General features: G+C 47.7%; 2 protein-coding genes across 2 annotated transcripts in view; one reads left to right on the forward strand and one right to left on the reverse strand.

The window, feature by feature from the left end:
• VAPB (VAMP associated protein B and C) overlaps positions 1 to 4,094 on the forward strand; it is a 47,299-nt gene extending 43,205 nt beyond the window's left edge. Inside the window, exons 5-6 of the mRNA XM_025263753.3 lie at positions 101 to 277; positions 2,612 to 4,094. Coding sequence (XP_025119538.1) covers positions 101 to 277; positions 2,612 to 2,770 — 336 coding nt within the window. The 3' untranslated portion in view covers positions 2,771 to 4,094. The remainder of the gene's footprint in view (positions 1 to 100; positions 278 to 2,611) is intronic.
• A 16,616-nt stretch (positions 4,095 to 20,710) lies between these two features.
• The window catches only part of APCDD1L (APC down-regulated 1 like), a 47,955-nt gene continuing 43,951 nt past the window's right edge, over positions 20,711 to 24,714 (reverse strand). Inside the window, exon 4 of the mRNA XM_006049031.3 lies at positions 20,711 to 21,475. Within this exon, the coding sequence (XP_006049093.2) occupies positions 20,711 to 21,475 (765 nt within the window). The remainder of the gene's footprint in view (positions 21,476 to 24,714) is intronic.

Raw genomic sequence — 24,714 nt, forward strand, 5'->3', positions numbered from 1 at the left:
CTACCTTGGGTGGTGTCTGCTGAGAACTACTTTACTTTGCATGAAGAAGTCCTTTAATACGTGGTTGGTGACACTTGGGCTTTCATTTATTTCTGAACAGCATGATGTAGAAATAAATAAAATTATACCCACAACTGCATCAAAGACAGAAACACCAACGGTGTCTAAAGCTCTGAGTTCCTCCTTGGATGACACTGAAGTTAAGAAGGTGATGGAAGAGTGTAAGAGGCTGCAGAGCGAAGTCCAGAGGCTGCGGGAGGAGAACAAGCAGTTCAAGGTAATGACAGTTTGTTTCCTGATCGTCTCCAGGAAATGGGGGCTTTGCTACCATGGTCTTGGGTGAGGAGGTTGAACACCGAATTTGTGGAGTTGTCTTGTATTTGCATGTTTTTCCTCCAGGCTGAAGTTTCTGTACCTTTCCTAAGGTTCTCAAAACAATCCTTGGACACACGCCCACATGCATACCAAATTAAGAACCATTGTCCCTTGAGCAGTAGTTTTTCAACTATTTAAACTCTTGTCCCCTCATAAAAAGACAGCAGACAAACAAGAAATCCATTAGTGTAAAGTGAAATTAAAAAAACAACAATGGTTATCTTGAATTCACATTTTCAAGCCCCTGTTCCATCCCCATTGGATGAGAATCTTTTTGAAGAGAGTAAAGACTGACCTGTATTCTGTTTCAAGGCAATCATCATTCTGATTTTTTAGTATCCTAAATAGGTCCAGCAGTAGGGTCTCATCCTCTATCAGTATGGTCAGGAGACTGGAGCTGGGATGCTGTCACATCCATGGGGGAGATTACAGAGAACCAGGGGCTCCAGCTTGTGGCCCTAGACCTGGCGAGTGGCCCTGGCTTTGGAGGGTGGCCCTGGCCTTGGGGGGTGAGGTTGCACTGGTGCTGGAGCAAGGCAGGTGTGCTACTCTTGGCTTTGGAGGCCTGCGGTAGTGTGGAAGTGACCAGCCAGACTTGGACGTGCTGTGTAACTTTGTCCGTCACAGCGGCTTCTGGCCTGTGTTTGCAAAACCCTGTTAAGGCCCCTTCCAGTGTTGAACGTATGCCTTTCATACACAGGATTAAAGAGAGTGTTTCTGAACATCTGATTGTAGGATCTTTTGTTGCAGCTTAAGTCTTGAGGCCGATCTGTTCTTTTCATCTTGATCATGTCCCCAGCCACCATAGATTGTCACTCTCTGACTGCATAGCACCAGGTACACACCATAAATTCACTGCAGGTGACTCTTCCTTCTCTTACTCTGATGAGGTAGGAGACACAGCAGGGCCAGCGGGGTTTAGGAAGTGGCATCCTCGTCTTTCTCTGCAGTAATCATGATTTGCCTCATTCAGTGACTGCTGTTAGTATGGAGTAAATTATGAAGCTGACACTCTACTTTTGGCTAAAAGTCTAAGATACGCCTAAAGCTTCTTCTTGAATGTATTTCTCTTCTGTGCCATTTAAAGTGATAAATAGGTGGAAATAGCTTCTATATAAACCCAATAAAATAAATGCTGTATTTTGCTGTGCCCATTTTTTTTTTTTTTTTTTTGAAGTTAATCGAATAGCACCAGTCATTTATCAGCACACAGCAATATTGGCCATACCCCACAAGCAAAGTGTCTTTAAAATATTATCAGACCAGTCTTGACATTAGAAGATTCTTTATCTTGCAAAACAAGGATTTCTTGTTTTGTGTTCTTTCATACTTTCATTTGGCCACACATTTCCTAAGACCCTCCTGTGTGCCCAGCACTGTGGGATACAGACATGGGTGGTCCCTGCCCTTAAGATAAGCCCCAGAGTAGCCAGGGAGACATAGCCACAGATACTGATAATCCCACAGACGTGGCCTTGAGTGTCATGGGAGGTGGGCTCAAGGGGCTGGCTGCCTCTTGTCGTCAGATCTATCAGACACTTGATGAGTGTGAACGAACTGAAGGAGAAGAAAAGAAAGTGCAGCTGTTGTGGAGGGTGTCAGGGATGGATTGAGGGTAATTAGAACAGGAAGGCCTTGATGCGTGCCCTATTTGGGATTGTGAAGAAAGGAAGAGTGTCAATTCTCACAGGTCTGTGTAGATGGGGAAAATGTGGCCAAGTTATCTTCATATGTAGGAAAAAGATTGTTTCTTCTTTGGTAGAAATTCCATGCATTAAGTAGAAAATATTTGAGATGTGTTATGCAGTTCAGTTATACTTTGATATTGCAGACATCCCATTTTCAGTCCAGCAGTCTCCATGTAACTCACCAAGTATCAACCATGGAGCTCTACATTTAAAAGCATCCAGGTCCCCTACTTGGTCATTTCTTGGGATTCTTTTCTGTGAAGAACTTTTTTCTATAAATCTCAGAGAACCACATTAGTGCCCTGCCTTAGACAAAGGGACCAGCAGACTGTGGTGGATGCATGGAGGAAGAGGGACCTCAAGCCAGTCTTTTCTCTGTAGGCTGTTTCTCCATTTGCAAAATGAGGAGGTGGGGACCATATCGTGTGATGGAGTCTGGGCGTAACTCCCTGCACCCCCCCCCCCCCCCCAAACCTCTGCTAAGCTGTACAGCTGCCTTCCGCTTCTGGTGCCTTGGACTGTCTTTGAAATGTGTCTTTGCTCCCCAGGAGGAAGACGGCCTTCGGATGAGGAAGACAGCACAGAGCAACAGCCCCGCTCCCGCGTCAGCCGTGGCTGGGAAGGAGGAGGGCCTGAGCACCCGGCTGCTGGCGCTCGTCGTCCTCTTCTTCATCGTTGGCGTGATCATAGGGAAGATCGCCTTGTAGGCAGCATGCGAGCCGGGGATTGGATTGTTGGGTCCGCCATAGTGTGGGATTTAAATTTATCATAACCATGTGTAAAGAGAAATTAATGTATGATGACATCTCACAGGTCTTGCCTTTAAATTACCCCTCCCCGCTTGTGTGCGCCTGCGTGCACACATGCACACACACACACAAATAGAACATAATATAACAATCTTTTAGAAAGTTTAAAATGCATAGTAAATGATTGGGGCAAAGAGTGAACCTTATTAATGACAAGGGAAACCATGATTAAATGGTAATGGCATGTTGTAAATGTCATTTTAAGCGTCCATAGCCTTGGTCCACGTTGCTGGATTTCCTCTCTGCAAACATGACACTCTTCCCTGTCTGTTGGTGCTGGCCTCTGGGAAGCTGGAGCCCACCCTGTCGATGTCCTTCCCCGTGCCACTCACTCACTGCGGGCAGCCTCTCCACGCCCACCCCGGCCATCAGTTCCTGGGGACTGATGAGCAGGGCCTGAGGGCACCAAGAACGGCGCTGTGGCAGCATCGGCTGTGCTCAGCAGCAGTGGGGAGTGTGTGTTGCTGATTGACCCGACGCTCTGGAAGTCAAAGTCATTGAATGCTGTTCTCTTCAAGGGACCAAGCTAGATAACTATTGGTTCATGTAGTGAGATTGAATTATTATTCAGAGATGTTTAATGCATATTTAACTTATATAATGTATTTCATCTCATGTCTTCTGTCACAAGATTATAATTAATTCTGTGGCCTAAAACCCACCTGTGCTACCTAACACCATGGAGTGAAGCTGGCGTTGCTGCCAAAGGTTCAGGGCTGTGTGCACGCATGCACGCGCGCACACACACACGGAGGTGTGCTCGTGGGAACGTTGGAGAACAACTGCCAGGAAATGTTTTCTGTGTAGATAAGTAATAGGCACCGTGGGGAGAGGACTCTCAGTGGCGGCGGTCAGCTCGAGGCCACTGTCTGGGGGATAGGGTAGCCGGTCCCTGTGCTGTCTTTCTCTGCTCGTCAGCACCACCCACACTCAGCACCCATGCCCCAGTGTGGTCCTGACCTTCCCAGGCAGCCCGGACTTGGAATCAGGGCGAGAGAGGCAGGCAGCAGAGGGCCGGGGAGAGGGAGCCAGCTAGGCGGGGCCGGGGCGTGGGGGGTGGTGCGGGAGGGGCTTCGAGAGGAACTTTGGATGAGCCGTCAAGTAGTGATGGAGAGCTTGACTGTGAATTAATTTTATGCCGTAAAAGACCAATCCAATTCTGTTTGACTATGTAGCATCTTAAAAAGAAAAAAAAAAAAAATAAAGCCCCCAAATTAAGAGATCTTTTGTCATTTTGTCACTTTTGCTAAGTGGGTTGGGGGTACTTACTATTTTTATCATTATTATTTTGTCATTGGGAGGTTGATTTAAAAATGACCCCTACCTAAAAAGAAAAATGACCCTATGGATGAGAAATACATATGTTTACATGCTGAGCACTCTTGGTGAACATTGAACAGACCTAGTTCCCAACCACAGACCCGTTGCATGAAGCTGTGGAATCCCTGCCAGCAGTTATAAGTTAGTCTCCAGTGTCCATTCCGTGTGGATCCAGATACTTAAGAAAAGGGGTGAGAAGACTGAGCAGGGAAGTGTGTGCGTTCTGCCAGCTTCTGTTAAGTGTAGCAGTTGCAGCAGGTTAATCTTTGTGTGATAAACCTGCTGCACCTCCTGGCCTTGAAAGGGCAGTGCTTCGGAGGGCCTCACATCATGCCTGGGACTTCCCAGGTGTCTCAGCGGTAAAGAGCCTACCTGCCAATGCAGGAAGCCGCCAGAGATGCGGGTTCAGTCCTTGGGTCAGGGAGATCCCCTGGAGGAGGAAATGGCTACCCACTCCAATTTCTTGCTTGGAGAATCCCATGGACAGAGGAGCCTGGCTGGCTACAGTCCATGGGGTCTCAAAGAGTTGGATGTGACTGAGCACGCGCAAGTAGTGCCTGTGGGTGTAGTGCAGTCCCATTTCCTTAGATCAGGAGTCGGAAGACTTTTCCTTCAAGGAGGTTGCCGTGTGTGCCAGTAAAACTTTATTCACAAGAACAGCTGCTGGAATCTGGCCCATGAGACAGATTTGCTGGTGCCTGTATCAAGTGTCTTAAGTTCTCAAAAAGAGTGCCTGGGGCGCCTGTGATTCAGATATTTGAAAATGACTTGGTATTTTGTGTACATCTAGAAAAAGGAAATCCACGTCTCAGAGGATGTGGGCTATTTGTGTGTACCTAAAAATCAAAATTTAAAATCCAAGGTTGTCTCTTCTAACTAGTCATCTTATTAAACCTCTTGGCTGTTTTAGGGGTTAGGACTTGGTGAACACCTGTTAGTTTGTTGAACTTTCTGATTGAGTGGAAGAAGGGAACCCCCACCAGGGAGAGAAGGTAGTGATGGGAAGACCGGACCTCATGTCATTGACCGTGGTCAGCTACTGCTCTGGTTCATTATTTTAAGAGCCAGGGACACTCAAGATCTTGAGCCTGGAAGAGTGTGCAGATTTTGGGTGTCTTTTCTGGAAATTGAGGGTGAGGCAGGTAGATGGTGGTCCTGCCCGTAGACTATTCTGTCCTGAGCTGGTGAGAGTCAAGTCATTGGAATAAACTGGCTTGGAACAAGCTAGGTTGAAGCTGGTTGGCGTGTCGGCTGGGAAGGGAGGCTGGGCGGGCACAGTCAGGCTGCTCCAGTGCCTGCAGCCCTAGTTACTGCTCATAGGCACCTGTGAGGGCAGTACCCTCCCTGGTTTAGAAATACCCACCCCCGAGCTCACAGATACAAAAGAGATTACAAGCAGTAACAGAGTCCTATAAATTTTTATTGATTGATAATTGATAATTTAGGCTCCCTTGGCACCATAGGGAATACCTCTTAAAAATCAGCAGGCTGTGTTGTTTGTAGGCATGAGGACCTGGCTTTAATTTTTTTTTTTTTTCCCTCCTAGTTTGCATGTTTTCCTTCTCTCTAGTCTTCTAAACTGCTGGCAGCAGCAGTAATAAATACTGATAAAATCAAAATTGATTTTTACCAGTGGACAGTTTATGCCTAGAGAGACAGCTTATACCTATATAACACAGAAGGGGGAAAAAATGAAGAACCTCCAGTGATCCGTGAAAACCTAAACGCTTTCAAATGAATCCCAGGAAGAGAATTGCTATTGGAAAGTATCGCTATTGGACTCGCAGGCTGTGTTGAGTCAGATATAACTGAAGGCAGTGATAGCTCACAGCTAAATAGCCTTTCAAATTAATTTGCAAACAAGCTGTGTGTGTGTAGCATATATACCATATGTAAGTAGCTTAACATTTTTCAAATGGTGTCTATTTTTTTTTGCACACAAAAATATATTTGCAAACTCAGGATCCACGCCAATATAGAATGCCGTTTATCATTTTCAGTTCCTTTTCTAAAGAACTGGCTCATTTACAAGTTTTTGTTTACAGTTTGTGAAATTGTTGGTAAAAAAAATACCGAGAGAGGTGGATGTGGACTTGAAAGTCACCTTGAACACTTGAGTAACATCAGCACTGGCAGGTGGAGAGGCCACTGCACCCCCTGTGAGTGATGGCAGTTCACTGATTCGCGTCTCGCTGGGGCCCTGGGGCGGGAGCAGCTTGTTTCATGGCCCCTTCCTGTTGAGGCTGTGGGGCTGGAGCAGGAGGAGCCCTAAGTAAGTCATTCACTCGCCAGAGTTCCCTTTCTGGAGACCTTGCTCAGTGAACCTTGGGTGGCAGTCCCTGGTGCTGAGATGTGAGCAGGAATGGGGTTGTGTTCAGGAGGTCCGCCACACTGTTGGAGTGATGACTCCAGCTGGGCGAGCAGGTCCCACAAGACCAGAAAAGGCACTCGGGACCCCCTGTGCCCCATGAGAAGTGGGATCCCTCAGAGTTCCCAGCCTAGTTGGATTTGGAGAAAACTCTTGTTTTTTAAAAGCCTTCTTCAGAGCTTCTCTGATAGTAACCTTGCAAGGAAAGTCGCTGTTGTTAGGATGCCCTCGCCACCCCGTGCAGAGCATTTCCTCTGTGCTCCTTCATTGACTCAATCCTCATGACAACTGTGATACATTGGGGAGCAAGGGTTCTGTTTTGCCCAAGAGGAAATGAAGCCTCCAGGAGGTTAAATGGGACAACTTCTTAGAACCTCTAGTTTGGAACGAAGTTAGTCTCTGGGAAGCCTCCTGCGAGGGCCTAAGTCTCTAAGACACTGTTTCAGCTTCAAAAACCCCTCAGAGGGGTGGTAAGAAAGGCCTCGGTGAATTAGCGGGGGCCCATCTCGGCAACGTGGGCCCTTCAGGCACCTTGTCTGTGTTTGCCTTCATCCCTTCTGCAGTTGGTTTTACATACAAAGCAAACGGAGTCACGACTCTCATTCAGATGCTGCTTTATTTTTCTTTTGGAAACTAAACACACTTCAGACAGTGAAGAAACATGCATTTTCCATTTTCTCATTGCCTGAAGATTGCTGCGTGATGCTCCTGGGGAATGAATTTGGGGGCTTGAGAAAGAAAATGACTAGTCTGTCTCACAAGGTGATGATGAGGCCTTCTGTGGAGGCTTTACATAACTTGTAAGTGAAACGTGAAGCAAAAACCAGCATTAAAAACCGGCATCACAGAAGGGGCCTGCTGGGGCTTACAGCCACACAGCCGCTGGTCCCAGACCCCTCCGGGAAATCACCGAAGGGGGGGCCGCCACAGCAGACCCCACTAAAGCGCATCAGCTGACAGGCAGGCCGGGGAGGCTGTGGAAGTGCACCCCCAGCAAGATAAATTCACTAACCCACTTCCTCCTGCGTCTGAATCTTCGTCAGCAGCATACCTGGTGCACATGAAACTCGGCCTCCAGGAACGTCAGGGTGCACAAGGTCCCCCACCCCCAAGTCGGCAGACCCGACCTCCCTCTGTTCACTGTAACCCCACCATGAAAAGCAAAGATTTCACTTTTATTGTCCTTACAGAGGTATTTTGGAAAACTTAGAAGACATGAACACACATAAACAGTTGTGTGTAATAGTTAAAAGTGACGCTGGTAGAGGTGGGTGAGCAGTCGTCTCAATGACTATAATGATTTTAGGTGTTCTTAATGGAAATAACTCATTAGAAAACCCAATCAGGAGGGAAGAAAGAAAGAACTCGCAACAGAAATAAAGCTATTATCATCTCACTTGCCATAAATACTTGGAATTATGATACCTGGGAATGTTGCCATGATATGGATTGCTTTGATTAAAAGATGTCAGTTGAATAAAACAGTATGGTGGGGTAATATGAATAGTCTGCTGCTGCTGAATAAATACTGATGTTTATTTTTAAACCAGAAAACATTGATCCTGTGACAATGCCCTTTTACAGTTACTCTGTCATACCGCAGGGTGGATGTGTGTTTAATCCTCGGGCTCAGGGATGTGGGGGCAGGACAGGTGCTGGCTTCCTGTCCTGCCCACCCCTGTGTCCCGAGCCAAGGGAGCTTGGCCCTGGCTTCCGCAGGTGTGGCTCTAGCCCCAGAGGGTTTTGTTTGACTGACGCCCAACAAGTCTGGCGAGAACAGAAAAGGTTACATTATCTGTTCATTGCCCTTCAGCAACTGCCGACTAAGGGAGACAAATCAGATATCTTAACACGATTTCATTAAGGCTTAGTGCTAACAAGAATGCATAGTTTTTGTGATTTAAGATAATAAATTAGCGTGTGTGTTTCCCACATCGACTCGACATTTTTCCACGTAATACAGAAAGGTCTGGTTCTTTTTATGAACTGGGTGCCTGCACTGCCATCTTTCCTTTGTATTTTAGAAGTAAACTAAACTCATCTGTGAGCCTCTAGTGCAGCATTCATTTAAAAATATCCTTTTTTTTCCATTGATAATTTTCTTTGGATTTAAAGGTCAGAGTTTATTGTCTGTCCCATTGACACCATGTGCACAAGAACTGCTGCTTGCTCTTCACCACCCCTCATTCAGCAAACATCGGTCAGTTTACCTTCTCAGTGTCAGAGCCTGAATGAGATGCTGAGAAACTACTCAACAGGAATGATTGTCTTTTTGTGTTTTTCATTCGTAAGCAGCCTCAGTGAACTGACTCACTCTTCTACGTAGAGAGAAAAACGCAAAATGCATTTGGTTCTCATTTCTCTTACTAGCGTTTCCTTATAAAAACACAATTTATAAGCTCCTGCCATTTGGAACTTCTTATAAGAAACTCAAAATGATCTATTTTTATTTAAATGTTCTCTTCACCTCCTCTCTCTTTGTGAAAAGAAGTAGTTTCAGTAACACATGCTGTTCTTTCCATAGCTTATATCTCACTCCCTGTCTTGAAAAACAAAGATCTCTGCAGTTTGTGATGAGGGTTTTTATCCTGACTTCGATATATGTTAACATTTTGGGGATTGAGTATTCTAAGACATGTCTTAGAATGCTTTCATTTTCATCATTTTTATGTATTTTAAGTTGTATGACCCGTTTTGACGTGGAGTGCATTTAAAAAGTTGGTGTAGGAGAGGACTCTTTTACCATGGTATGTGTTGATTATCTGATATGTAATAAATGCATGGTTTCATGGCTGATTTTCCACCTCCCAAAGGGAAGGGGGTGGGTTTCCTCAGTGTCCAGATCAAAGGAGCCATTCACAGCATGTTCTCACATGTTCCATGTCAGCCTGATGAAACCTGCCCTGCCGAGGCGTGAACTTTCCGTACTAGCCGTCTCCGTGTTATGTTCAATAAATTCTGTGCTCTGAATGTATTTGAAGGATGCTTCAGTGTAAAATTATTTGGAATGGATGGCCTAAGAGCATTTAGCCACGCTTTAGACCAGATACTAGAGCCCATCACTAGCTTTCTTACTGTTGCTTGGGAACACAAAATTGGTTTAAATGAACAATCAGATATTTTGTGCCCGAAAACAGCCTTACAGAATGACTTAGGTCAAACTTCTCATTTTACTGATGAGGAAACTTTTTGCCCAGAGAGCTTCAGCATGGGGACCAGGCCTGCAGCCCTGTGTTTCCCTGTCAGGGGAGGAGTTTGTTGTTGACTTACTGATTACTCACTGGTGTAAACTTCTCCAAGCCTGCACACTGGGGTGGTGTTGGTCTTTTAAGCGGTGGCAGATAGTCTCCATCTTCCTGTGTTTTCATGTAAAAATATTAATGAGAACATTTTGACCTCTTTGGAGGAAGTTACACATGCAAAGTTTCAAAAGTACTGAAACTCCAGTACTTTGGCCACCTCATGTGAAGAGTTGACTCACTGGAAAGACTGATGCTGGGAGGGATTGGGGACAGGAGGAAAAGGGGACGACAGAGGATGAGATGGCTGGATGGCATCACTGACTCGATGGACGTGGGTTTGCATGAACTCCAGAGTTGGTGATGGACAGGGAGGCCTGGCGTGCTGCAATTCATGGGGTCGCAAAGAGTCGGACACGACTGAGCGACTGAACTGAACTGCACTGAACACATGCAAACGGTAAGGCTTCATGCAAGAGCGAAGGGTAGACAGCTCCTCTTCAGTGTCCTCCAGTCCGAAACCCGCTTCCCTTCTCCACAGGCTCCCCACACCCCATTTCCTGTTCAGCTCTCCCCAGAGAGGCCCTCTGTGTGCTCCTGTGTGTGCAGAGCCCTTGTGTTTTCTTACACACAAGCAGCAGCACACACTCCCCTCCCTGTTCTGAGCGCTACTTTATAGTGCGTCTTAGAGATCATTTCGTGGCCACACATATCTGAATGGCTCCGTGGGTCTCCCCTGGGTGATTTTTCTCAACCAGCCCTCTGAGAGGTGCACCTAAGTCATTTCTAGTCTCACTGCTGCAAACACAGCTGCAGCAAATGCCCCTGTAAGTGAGCTGGAATATCAGGAGAGAGTTCCTGAAAGAGACCTGGGAAAGGGCGTTGTGTGCATGCGTAGTCACTTAGTTGTATCCCACTCTGTGACCCTATGGACTGTAGCCTGCCAGGCTCCTCTGTGCATGGGATTCTCCAGGGAAGAATACTGGAGTAGGTTGCCATTTCCTCCTGCAGGGAATCTTCCTGACCCAGGGATAGAACCCGCATCTCCAGCATCTCATGCATTGGCAGGCAGATTCTTGTACCTCTGTGCCACTTGGGAAGCCCCACGGGAAAGGACGCCTGCGTGTAAAATTTGACCCTGTGACTCCACATCTTACGGAGGACATGGGGGCATGTGGCCCCAGAACTGCCTCCTTTCCTCCTGTTCCTTCACCAGCATCTTGCCTCGCCCACCTTTTTGATCTTTGCTCATCAGAAGCATGCACTTGGTTTCCGAGTTTTAATTTGGGATTTCTGTGTGTGAGGTTGAGCAGCTTTTCATGGGGTAAAGGATCAGCAGTGACATTGAAAGGCACACCCCACAAGGGGCTGATGACAGAATGACAAAAATGAAGATGCTGAGGACACATTTATAAATGTGCAAATACGAATCTACGTGATTTCACTAACAGGAAAATCACTTGCTGCAAAGAGTACAGAAGTGGACTGGGTGGGAGAGGAAATCACCCTGTGTGGCCAACAAACGGAGCTTGGACTGTTGACCCGAATCAGCAGCCTCACTACTGCACTGGTCTGAACATCACACATCACATTCCTGGGGTTCTTTGACTGTGGTGTTCTAAGAGGATGCGTTTCAGCCTCCTAGTCCGGGGCGAAGCTTCCTCATATAAACGGTACTGAAAATGGTGGTAATCCATACAGGGTTAAAATCCCAGCTGTGAAATGGAAGCTTTTTTTTTTTTTTTTTTTTAAGCTTTTCATTTTGTATTGGAGTGTAGCCAATTAACAATGTGGTGATAGCTTCAGGTGCACAGTAGAGTGACTCGGGCATGCATATACGTTTACCCATTCTCCCCTAAACTCCACTCCCATCCAGCCTGTCACAACACAGGGCAGCGTTCCCTGGGATGCACCGTAGGTCCTTGTTGGTTATCCATTTTAAATATAGCAGTGTATACACGTGCATCCCAAATTCCCTAACTATCCCTTCCCCCCATGGCAACTATAGGTTCCTTCTCTAAGTCTGTGAGTCTCTTTCTGTTTTGTAAATAAGTTCATTTGTATCATTTCTTTTGAGATTCCACATATAAGGGATGTCATATTTCTCCTCTGAGTGACTTCACCTCAGTATGACAATCTCTAGGTGAGGCCTTTTTAAACAAGAGAAGGTGCTGTACTGAAGAAGTAACCACACCAATTTGCCATTAACTTTCGTCAGTGCTTAGAAGACAAATCTGCTCCCTAAGAACCTGCCAGGTCCTAAATGGGAGTGATGCGCTGCATCAGACACGGAATGCCCTCGGAAATCATACCCAGAGTCTTGACCTTTTTTTTTTCAAGTTGAAGTTCTGTTTTCTTAGCAATATTTGACCACTAAGGTCACTTCAAAGAAGCAAAGAAATAGCAAAACTGGAGAAACACAAAATGAGTGTTATGGACTTCTGGAAAAATGTACCTTTATGCTTCTTAAAAAATGTTAGGAAAATGTGAATGGGGGCAGGACTCTTTAAAATCAAACCAAGGCCCACTGTCGTATTTTAAGCCTCTCCTTGCAGTCACATCGCCAGTTATAAACGTGACTCCAAACTCCATTAGGAATGATAAGGTCATCAAAGGATAGCCGTCCAGTCCCCGTGTCCCTGTCATGTGTGTGATAAGTTGTTTCAGTCATGTCTGACTCTTTGCAGCCCTGTGGACTATAGCCCACCAGGCTCCTCTGTCCACAGGATTCTCTAGGCAAAAACACTGGAGTCGGTTGCCATGCCCTTCTCCAGGGGATCTTCCTGACCCAGGGATCAAACTGCATCTCTTATGTCTCCTGCATTGGCAGGTGGGTTCTTTACCACTAGTGCCACCTGGGAAGCCGGTGGCCCCATCATACCCTCAGTATTTCCCCTAAGTCTCAGACATTGAGGACAAGCGAGGTTTACAGACATTGGCTGAGACTGTCGGCTCTAAGGCACCTTCCCAAGCCCACCACCGCTGCCCCCAGTTCTCTGTCCCTTTATTGGATTAAAAGCAATTTGAAGGGACATTCTAGGTTCTGTCATTGGATTTGGCCTTGTGGTATTTTTAATTTTGTTTTTTAACCCGAGCATTTCATTTAATAGTATTAACAGCCAAATAGTTCTAACAGGCTCATAATGAAAACCAGCAGACCCTCATCACTCCTGGCTTCCATTGCCTAGAGGCAGCTGTTTTTAGCACTAATTTCTTCTGGTAATTAACCTCTATATTTCTGAATAGTGTGCATGTGCTGCTTTTTTCTTGATTTTTCATGTCTAGATACTATTTCTTGATTTCCTTCTAAGGAAGATAAGGGTTTAGCTCCAATAACCTTTCTCCCCACCCCTGTCTGCAGCACAGTCTCCTCTCCTGTCCCTCTCTGTGTGTCATGCCATCATACTGGCTATGCAAGTACCCTTATGCATGGTGGTTGTTGTTCAGTTGCTAAGTTGTGACCCCATGGACTGCAGCACACCAGGCTTCCCTGTCCTTCACTATCTCCCGGAGTGTGCTCAAACTCATGTCCATTGTGTTAACGATGCCATCTAACTATCTTATCCTCTGTTGCCCCCTTCTCCTCTTGCCGTCAATCTTTCCCAGCATCAGGGTCTTTATTAATGAGTCAGCTCTTTGCATCAGGTGGCCAAAGTATTGGAGCTTCAGCTTCAGCATCAGTCCTTCCAGGGAATATTCAGGGTTGATTTCCTTTAGGATTGACTAGTTTGATCTCCTTGCTGTCCAAGGGATTCTCAAGAGTCTCCTCCAGTAACACAATTCGAAAGCATCGATTCTCTAGTGCTCAGCCTTCTTTATGGTTCAGCTCTCACATCTGTACATGACTACTGGTGAAACTATGGCTTTGATTAGACAGACCTTTGTTGGCAAAGTGATGTCTCTGCTTTTTAATATGCTGTCTAGGTTTGTCATAGCTTCCCTTCCAAGGAAAATATCCTTCACAGCTCTGCCTTGTATGTTCTACGAGTATATGTATCCAGGACCTTTCCCCCCTCCCCCAGAATAACTGCATCTTAGTGTTTTGTTTGCTTAGTCTCCTATGCATCTGTAATGAATTCAGCCTCCAACTCTGACAGAAGTATAACTCTCTTTAGTACTTTCGCATATTGGGTAGCCTGTGATTTTTATGTGTGTGTGTTTTATTAGAAAGCTCCCTCCTGGGACCTCTGCATCCCTTTCTATTCTCTGGACTGATATCTCTAGGCCTGCTGCCCAGCTCTCATCCCAGGAGGGCCCTTTCTTCCCTTTCATCTTGGGAGCTTCCTTTGTTCTCTTCTGGGTGGGTTTCTTGTTTTCTGGGTCTCTTGCTTTCTCCTTCTTGTTTTACTACCTGCTGAAGAACGTGGCAGCATGTATCCTTTAGCAGATTTCTAATGGAGAAGTAAGGGTGAGATCATTTTTCTGAGAATTTCGCATTTCTGGAAGTGCTCCATTCTGCCCTCCTACTTGGTTGATAGTTGTAGTGGGTATAGTAATCAAGGTTGGGAATCATTTAGAGGATTTGAAGCATCGTTCACTGATTGCCAGTTTCCAGTGCTGCCCATAAGAGGTCAGAGGCCGTTTTAATGTGTGATCCTTTTTCTACTTCTGTGGAAATTCTTTAATCTCCAATGTTCTTTTGATTTTTTTTTTTCTGTTAATGTATTTATCATTTTCAAGACTTCTTTCTTTTCCAGTTATTCTTATTTGTTTATGGCCAGCTGCTGTTGCTAGATGTATATGCTGCTTTCTTTTCATTGAGGATATTATAGTTCTTTTGCTGTTGTTCTAGAAGCTTCTGTTTTGTTGTTCTATAAGAGAGACTAAAAAATGGTGGTGGTCTTTAAAAGGTTAACATTCTTTTCACTGAGGAAAGTATAATCTTTGTTATGGGTCTATCCCCTGCATTATCTACTACCTACTGCTTGCTTTGGACTAGGTTTGTGTCTCTACCATTTTGGAGGTTTTCTCAAATGCCTGGTGATTCTTGACCATCCTTAGGTATTTATTTTTGTTGTTTAGTTGCTAAGTCACGTCTGACTCTTTGTGACCCCATGGACTGTAGCCCACCAGACTCCTTTGTCCATGGGATTTCCCAGGCAAGAATACCAAAGTGAGTTGTCATTTCCTTCTTCAGGGGATCTTCCCTACCAAGGGATCAAACCCGTGTCTCCTGAATTGGCAGGTGGATTCTTTACCACTGAGCCACCAGGGAAGCAGGTATTTTTAGTGAAGCACTAAAAAGCTGATGGCAAGGTGCATGGGTGAAGGTGGGATTTGTTGAACAGTGGGTTTCAATGAAAGCTAACTCATTAGGGACCTAACAGATACCTCGTTGTGCAATTTCTAGCCGTCAGTACCTGTAGTTGGTTTAGCTGGGGCTCATTCTCTAAAGAGGAATCTTACAGTCTCCTGCCTGGCAGCAGAAGTCTGGCCATCATCCCTTAACAAGGAAGAGAATGTACAGCTTCACTGTTTCATGTTTCACTTCATTTTTAGCTTATACCTTGTCCTTGCCCTAAATAGTTTCCACGTCCAAAGATACTCTGATTAAACTGCTAGTTGTTAGAGGGGTTAGGGACAGGACCTGGGGGGCAAAACTCCTTTTATAGACTTGAAAATGGTCCTCCAGTTTTCAGCCCTACTGCTGTCCTGCTTCTGAGTTGCCTTGGCCCACCAATTCCTTAGCCTTCAGGGCACAGTGGACACACCTCTGAGCTCCACCTCTCAGCCAACCCGCCAGCTCTTTTCTTTGACTTTCTCGTAGCCTACAACAGAAAGGGGCCCATCCGTGTTCCAGATCCCAGAATTCTCCTCTTGTTGGCTGTTGTCTCTTTCCCTTTTTTATCTGTGTGATTTTGTGCTGTTTTATTCTTTTCCTGACATTTACTGGGATTTCGGAAGAAAGTAGAGGGAAAAGCATGTGTTCTACCTGGCCACTTTAGCCAGAAGCTTGGCAGACCTTCATGGTGGATGCTAAGTCAATATTTATAGGTCTTATTAAGCAGACATGGCTGATTTTAACACAAGCAATAAACCACCTAAGTTTTTTGTTTAATTTATTTTCTCCTAAGGTATTAAAAAAAATACCAGATGTAGGAGGAAGAGTAGTACATTATTAATTAATAGCCTTTAGGAAATAAATGTGACATCACTGAGAAAAGACCCAACCTCACCAAGTTTCCTAGTTTAAAGCCATTCCTCTTAGACTATGTTGTTGATTCCTCTTGAATCACTTGCCAGTTATGGTCTTTCCTGTTGCAGATGGGTGGCTCCAGGAATTATTATCAGGTTTCAGCTCATTTTGCTCGTGGGGGAACCGGAGCAGCAAGAACATGAAGTCTAAGGTGCATGTGTGAGGCTGAGGGTGTCCTCAGGCTCCGTGAACTCTCTTAAGTATGAGAAACCTGAGGTGGATTCTCAGGGGATCCTGTGTTGCGTGCTGTGACCCCCTCTCCTGGGACAGCAGTTGTACCTAATGTCCTTCCTAGAGAGAGTCTGGCTAGTAGAAAATAGGTATCTTCAAGTTCACAGAGTTCTGCTTTGTTCATCTTATTAAAAAAAAAAACAAAATTCCAAGCTGGTATTTAAGGAATGTGGTTATTCTTGATGCTTGAATGCAGAGCACTTCCAGGCAGTTCTCAGAGCATTTCTTCATTTAACCAGTGTTTATTGAGCCCCTACTCTGTGCCAGGCTCTGTTTCACACCCAGGGGGACAGTGGGGAACCAGACAGACAAGGGTCGGCTGTCAAGGAACTCATCCTCTAGAGGAGAGAGTAGTAGTGTCAGTCACTCAGCCGTGTCCAACTCTTTGCGATCCTGTGGACTGTAGCCTGCCAGGCTCCTCTGTCCATGGAATTCTCCAGGCAAGAAGACTGGAGTGGGTTGCCATTCCCTTCTTCAGGGGCTCTTCCCAACCCAGGGATTGAACCTGGGTCTCCTGCATTGCAGGTGGATTCCTTACCATCTGAGCCACCAGGGAAGCCCCTAGAGGAGAGAGGCTGACAAGAGAGAAGGAAACCAACAAATAGGGTATTTGAGATCCTGAAAATCGCTGTGGTGGGATAAAAAGGATGTCCTGGTGGGCAGTGACACAGTGGGGTGAAGTGAGCAGAATGCTTCAGGCAGAGGGGGGATCAGAGGCAAAGAACCTGAGAGGGACCACATTCAGGACAGCAGGGGGGCAGCTGGCTGGGGCTGATGGAGGATGGAGGTGGCCAAAGGGGTCTCAGGGGAATCCGGGGGTCACAGGAGGGCCAGCCTCAAATCTGAAAAGTTGAGTCCTAGGGAATATTGGCAGGTAATTGACTCCCGGGCTCACGTCCGTGTGATGGTGGTTATGTGTGACAAGGCAAAGGCTGTCTGTCACTTAAGGCCTTAAGGAACAGACTGGGGGTCTCACACTGCTGCCCAGGTGACCCTCTTTGAGCAGAGCAGCCCCTCCCCAGCCGGCTCCACTAATGGCTGGGAGGGAGTCCAGGCCGGGCTGGCACTGATGCTAGTCCCTCCCTGCGGCCGGAGGCTCTGCCCCTCCCCGCTCCCGGCTGCGTCACGGGCCCCAGGGACCAGAGCCACTGCGTCACCTTGAGCTGCGTGGCTCAGGCCAGCTGCACCGCTGGGAGACTGAGCACATTCATTTAGAGAAAGCAAAGAAATAACTTCTGTTGATAATCAGCATCTGTTAGTTAATAGGCCTCTGAGAGCTGTAGACAATTTAAACTTTTTATTAAAAAAGAAAAAAGCTCATTTACCCTCCTGGGAGCCTGTGCTATGAAATTATAAACTGCACAGGTTTTTTTTTTTAAACGTGACTGAACATACAATGGAGAACATTAATTTTGTTTTGTTTTGAATGAGAACTGTTGGCTTTACTTTCCCCTCTTCTGATTAAAGCTATCTTGAGTTCTCTGTGGAAGGTCCAGACATAATGATAAGGTGGGTCCCCAGCCCTGGAAGAGTCCCCTCAGTCCTCTGGGTCAAAACCCACCCCTCACTGGAGCCCAGAGTCTGGGAAGCTTGGCTTCTTGCCCTGGAGAAAAGAGCCTGGAACTTTCTGTCAGCAATGAGTGGGCTTCCCAGGTGATGCTAATGGTAAAGAACCCATCTGCCAACGCAGATGTGGATTGGATCCCTGGGTCAGGAAGATCCCCTGGAGGAGAGCATGGCAACCCACTCCAGTATTCTTGCCTGGAGAATCCCATGGACAGAGGAGCCTGATGGGCTATGGTCCCCAGGGTCGCAAAGTGTCAGACACGACTGAAGCAACTTAGCACACACACATCGAATGTTCCAGAACCAGGAAGCCCAGGATGGGAGGATGCTTCCATCTCGTCCCTGGGGCCAGGAACCTTCTCTCTTCCTCAGCATAGGCTTCCTAATTAGGGGAGGCTCAGTCACGTCCTCCAAAGCAGCCCTGAACTGCTTTCTTCAAACACAGTCATGACTCCCACCCCTGCCAGGATCCAGTGCCCCAGTAGGACGCCCTGAGTCAGAAGTTCTGCACTCAGGCTCTTGGGGCTCAGCTGTGGGGGCCTGGGGCTGATCCCTCTCTCCTCCAAGCCTGGATTCTCTCTGCTAGTTGCAGAAGTCCCACCCTACACTGTGGGGTGCCCCCTTCATGGGTTGCCTCACCAGGCACGTGGCAGTGCCTTCTTTGCTGGTGAAGGTTAACTGCGATCACTAGCCTTGGTTCACCCAACCATATTCATCCCGGTGCTACTGAGCACCAGGTATGGCTGTACCAGTTGGAAAAGATCCCGGTGACTGACTCAGTCCTTCCCTCGAGGCAGAGAATAAACATGGATAAATCTGACAGTGATCAGCAAGCATTATAAGGAACATAAAGCAGAGTGATGGGGTGGATAGAGAGGAGAGCAGGAAATGGAGGCTGCCTTGGGGATGGGGGGTGGAATATTCATGTGGCTTCCCCAAGGAGGTGGCACGCAGTCTGAGATGTGAATGAAAGGAGTCACATCTCTGTGATCTGGGGGAGGAGGCACCAGGCGGCAACAATGACACGTGCAAAGGTCCTGGGGCAGGAAACAGCTTGGTGTGGTCAGGAGACAGAAGCACACCCAGGGCAGCCAGGGCAGCCAGTGGTATGTCCAGACCTGGGATTTTATTCTGTGTGTGCTGCAAGCCCCTGGAGAGCTTTAATTAGCACAGGGCAGTGGTGTGAACTGAAGGAGCAACACAGAGAGAGCCAGGGTTCACCTCCACTGGTTTTATTCTCTTTCACATGTTCTCCACAAGATACTTCACTTCCTTTCTTTAGAACCATAATCCCCTTGGTTCACTTTAATAACCAGCAGGAACATTTTTCAGGCTGTTTAATTTTATTAAAAGATTCAAATTTGATGATAAATGGCAGTATGGCTGCCTCAAGCCTCGGATACAAGACTTGCTCAGCCGTGGACATGTTCCCGCCACCCACCCTCATCCCCACCAGGAACATAGACACATACAACCCCCACCGTGATGCAGTCTGAGACTGTAAATAATCTAATTATTTCTTGTACTTTGGTAAATATGCCAGGAACACTCATAGCTCTCTGAGACCTATAGAGAATATTAACTTGGTGGTTTTTTGTTTTTTTTTTTTATAAAGAAGAATGGGTAGATAAGTTAGCAATTTCAGCGGACTGATTGAACACCACACTGTTGAACAGAGGACAAGGGCCTCCCTCTGAAAGCATCATTAGCCTCACAGACAATTGTTCAAGATCTGCGATAAGAGCCATAGATAGATAGGATTCTAGGATTCAGGCAGAGGAAGGAGGGTGTGACTCATCAGCACAGCATCCCGGAAACCCTTGAGCCCACCAGGAGGCCAGTTAATTTCGCGGTGTACAGACGAGGCCCTGGGAACACAGGCAGGGTCCCTGGAGAGGCACAGCCTGTCCCCACCGTGATGACAGCTCCCTCTGAACTGAGAGCATGGGCACAGCAGCACTGCAGCGGGCAGGCTGGGCACGGCGTGGCTCTCCAACTCATCCTCCAGACACTGCTGGGCAGGCCAGTGACCCTCGGATGGTCCCAGAGATGCACCAGAGGTTTCTCTCCCTCCTTGTCAGCCAAGCACAGGGAATCTTGAAAACAGAGGATGCCAGTGCAGGCCTAATTACAGAGCACGTTAGTGTTACCGCTGTCATTAGTATTAATTACTTTCCAAAGGCTGGAAACACTGCTTTCCTCCAAAGACCTGGCCCCGGCCACTAGCTCCACGCGCTGGCGTACGGGGTGGGCAAGGGAGGCCGAGCTTCTAGGCTCAGATGGGGCCGCCTTGATTTGCTCCCTGGCCCAGGAGGGCTCAATTTCTCTGCACATGCTGTTGACAGCTTGAGGCCTGACTCGCAGAAGCACAGGCGGGTGCAGACAAACGCCAGCAGTCACAACTCAAGAAAGCCGAGTTGCCCCCAAAGAGAGACGAGCCCCTGCCGGCGAGCTGAGCTGTGCTGAAAGCCCGAAGCAGCATCTTTAATTCATGGCTTGGTTTTGAGTTGGTATTGCTAAATGCAAATTAATAATCTTTAAACAGCAACCCACAGACTCAGGAGAACTGTGGCAGCATGCACGCAGAGAACCGTGTTCCCAGTTCACTGAATCCTGGGGCTCCAGGAGAGAACTGAGGCGCCATCGGGCAGGGAGATGGGCGTAGTCCACTCCTCGGACTACCCAGGAAAATCAGAGTGAGCATGGAGAAACTCGGAGCAGGTGACTTTGCTGCCAGGCCTGAGTCTGTGGTCGTGACTTAAGTTGCTGGCAGTGGGGCAGACCCTGCAGGTGCTGAGCTGACGCAGCCAGGCTGTATCACTGTCCAGGACAGCCATGGGTGTAGGAGTCTATGGCCAGGAGGGAGTCCACAGGCCAGACGAGTGTCCTGAGGCACCAGCTGGAAGTATATACCTATTTCACAACCACTGGAGGAAGGCTGGCCTGAGGACCAGGAGTAGGACGGGGAGAGGGGCCACGTGGGGACATGGTGTCCCACCGCGGACAGGCGTCTGCAGCCGAGCCCTGTGCTGTGGGGAGAAGCCCCAGGTCACGCTGTCACAGAGCACCAGGGGTGCTTGATAGGAGGTGGGCCGCTTCTCCGGAGTGTCGGGACTCGAACCGTCAGTGGGCCTTTGTCCAATGAAGAGCAGGCTTTGCCCAAGGGGGTCCCGCTCCATCCTGAACAGCTCATACTCCACATGGGGCAGCCTGATGCCCAGTGGCAGGCACCCATTGGTGGCAGTGATGTCACGCTCAGCTCCCAGGGCCCAAGCTCCTGGGCCCCCGCAGCTGCTCGGTTCAGAGAAGTTGAGCATGGCCGTGGTGACCCGGTCCATGGGGGTGACGCGGGCCCTTGTGACCTGGAACACCAGCTCAGTGCCACCTCGAACCTTGACGGATGGTGTGCCCTTGGTATAGCGGCCGGCCGCATAGACAGTGAAGGTGGGCTGCCGGCAGGTGGGGTCTGAGAAGTGGTGGTAATATCCTTCCCAGGATCGGTTGTGACCGTGGAAGGTGAAGAGCCTGGTGAGGAAGAGCACGGCGGGGCGTACCTCGCACCCGGGGCTGACCCAGCGGCCACCCAGGCGCAGAGGCAGGGCCGCCTGAGGGGGCAGCATGGGTGGGTGGTGCTCGTCAGAGCGGGCGATGAGGCTGCAGGCTGGACAGGGGTGGGCATGGTGCTGGCAGAGACAAAGGGGAAGGGGGTGACGTCAGAGGTGGGGTGCCAGGGTGTGCCTGGAGTGGGCTGGCTCGTTATCCCACCCACCCCCCACACCCATCACTTCCTTCATTCCTGCCTCCAGCCCCATGGTCACTTTACTCTTCTTGAACCTCTGTCAGCTCCTCCATCCTCTAGGCCTTTGCACCTGCTGCTGCTTTCACCTGGACCCCACCTTCCCCTCCGCCCCAACACGTGGCCTGACTGCCCTCTTCCCAACCTCTAAGTCTCAGCTCAGAGACCGGCCTCAGAGAGACCTCTTCTGACCTCGCCTTGGATGGTGGCCCTCAGAGATGCACCATCCCCTCTTCCCTCTTCTCTCCGCCCCTACCCCTTCATTGGACAGTAAGGTCCAGAGAGCCAGACCGTCTCTCCCTGGCTGTTCCACCCCCAGCCGAGCAAGGTTCTGTTCACAGCAAGTGTATTGGGTGAAGGAAGGAAGGAGAGATGGAACTTATATCCTGGGATTTGAAAGGAGGTATCCTTTCCCATACCTGGCCTGCTTGGTCCTAAAATTTGACCATTAACATTTACTATCCTTCTTGCCTGTAGTTACTCCCTTCACTCCCAACTCATTCTTTGTTAGGTGCTTCCTAAGGGCCAAGAGCTGTGCTGAGCGCATTCCACGCGCTGTTACTTTAGAGCCACTAAAATTCTCATGCTCCCAGACCCGCTTGTTGAGGGTCTGTGCTGAGGTGTGGCTGAAAAGTTGGCGAAGTGATGAGACACAAAGATGTTCATTCCTGTGTTGTTTAGAACTGGAAACCCAGTCCCCGCTGCACTGTTAGGTGAGGGCATGGTCCTCAGTTGTCTGAGGCTGTGGGTTTGTTTTCCTCTCGCTTTGGCCTTATTTACAGTTGCCTCTGCCTTATAAATTCTCATGAGTTGGGTTTACAGTAAAACACGTCAACAGGAAGCAGATGCTGAACCAAACTGCGTGGGAGGAGTCAGTCTGCTTTTGGAGTGAAAAAGCTCAGTCCAGGCCAAGAAGAAACAAGATACTGACTTCTTTTTTTTTTTAAAGGGAGCTGCTGCCCAGAATTTAGTTGAGAGCATCATTCTGAAAGGTAAATGTCCTGGAACAGCCTCTTGTCAAAGCAAGCATCTCTAGCTTTAGCTGCTCCAGAAGGGGACTCAGGGCCAAGGGCGTACAACAGGGCCAGGAAGGGAAATGCTTCTTGAGGGTCCAGCTGGGAAAACAGATCCAATTTTTTTTTTCTTGCCAAAAAAAAAACAAACAAAAAAAAAACATATTTCCACAGATTGCCGCTGGGTGAGTCTCATGCCAAACAAGGGGCATTTGGGAGTTCTGATTTAGAAAGGAAATATTGGATGAGTGAGAACTTTTTTTTTTTTTTTCTATTTTGGATTGCTACATTATAAGCTCTTCTTATTTATTTCTATGATGAACCTACACTTGCCCAGAATTCTACTTCTATCATATAGAAAATGATATTCTTTTTGTTTTGGGGGATTTTGACCCAGAGGACCTGAAGGCACTTGGCAATGCTAAATAAATGGCCACAGAAATGTTTGTAACAAAGAAGCAAGAAAGCTGGGTAGTTAGCTGGAGTGCTGGTAATTGGAGTGCTGGCTGATAAGAGTCTCCTCTAATTTAGGCATTTTAACCCACATTCCAATTGTTGTTACACTAATGTGTATTGATAGGACATAATGTATTATATCAAAATAATCTCTGGGCTGCCTTTCTCCCTCAAAAGATATCTTCTGCATACAGGCTATCTGGGGAGGCTGGCTGATGATCTGGGGCAACCAGTCTTCTGCAATGGCAGAAACAAATGGAGAACAAGCACGACTGGAAGCTGAGAGAGGGAGAGAGAAAGCATTTCCTTCTCTGGTGCTCTGGAAGAGGGTGGAAGGAAATACCCATCTCCCTCAAAAAGCCTTCCCGGGCATCACTGTGCACAGGTCTGGAGTTGCGTGTGTTAATACACAAGACCCTGGCCAGCAGAATTCACACTTGTGTGCAAGCCAAACGCCTTCTGATTTAAGCCTGTTACATAAAGTTATACCAACAACACAGAACAGTTTCTAATTAACCCCTAGAGGTGACACCAGGCTTAGATGATTTTGGTCGATTAGGACTCTATATCCAGGCAATGAATTTGGGGATCAAATTGGCTTTAAATTAACTTCTAAAAATGTTCATATTTACCATCTGGTTTGGGTTGTGGGCAAGGCTTGGGACCCAGAGAGCTTAAGGTAATGACTAATTCGTTACTTGGGAGTCTATCTGCAGTGTATCCATCTTTGAAATTATCTTCCTTTTTCTTTTTCTATGGGGAGGGGGGGCAGTTGGTGAGAAGATATTTAATTTAATGTCTGCACATCTGGCCTGCCGGCCCAGGCTCCCATGCACGTGTGTCCTGCTTAGCAATCACGCTGCAGATTGCATGGGTACCCTGGGTGGTCAGGCAACAGAAGGGCAAGAGTGTGTGGCCCCAGGGACTGTGTCATCCTCTGCACCTTGGGGTCCTTCCTCTCTGTGTCTTGAGCAGACTGCCCTCCTAATGAGGTGATGGGTGCCAGTAACCACCCCACCACCAGCACTTGCTCCGCTCTGAGAAGGATGGACATCAGAGCAGCCTGGAACATTGGCTGGCAAACAGAGAATTGTTTCGAGGTCATGAAAAGAACTCGGGCTAATTTTCTGATTGCGAGAACTTCTTATTGTGCTTCCTCCCAGATCCTGAGTTGGGAGGAGGGAAGAGGGAGAAGGAGAGAGAGCAGAGGGTGCCCCTGCCTCCCGCCACCCCCCGCCCCCCAATACACAGTGGATGCTTAGCCTCATTTGATTTACTTCCTTAAGTGTCTAGTATACAGCAGGCACTCAATACACGCTGAATGTGTGAGGGTTGCCTGTGGGTTCAAAGAACACCTGATAAGGATACCTGAACGATTTTCACTTTTGAAAAATATCCCTTGGGTATCTCTTACAGACATTCTTAACCCAGCATCCTAACCTTGACTTCATTTTTACTAACCTCAATGTAAACTCAAAAGAATTAAAAATTCTAATTGTGAGAGCGGGCAGCAAAGCCCTGTAGCCCTGTGGCTTCAGTGCCCCCCAACCCCCCAGTTCATACAGCAACGTTTATGGGCCCAGCAAGTGTGCCAGCCCCTGGGCTCTGGGTGGGGACACAGAGGGACAGGGGGCTTCCCCCTTGCAGAGGATCCAGT

The sequence above is a fragment of the Bubalus bubalis genome, chromosome 14 (genome assembly GCF_019923935.1).
Source record: "Bubalus bubalis isolate 160015118507 breed Murrah chromosome 14, NDDB_SH_1, whole genome shotgun sequence".
Lineage (NCBI taxonomy): Eukaryota > Metazoa > Chordata > Mammalia > Artiodactyla > Bovidae > Bubalus > Bubalus bubalis.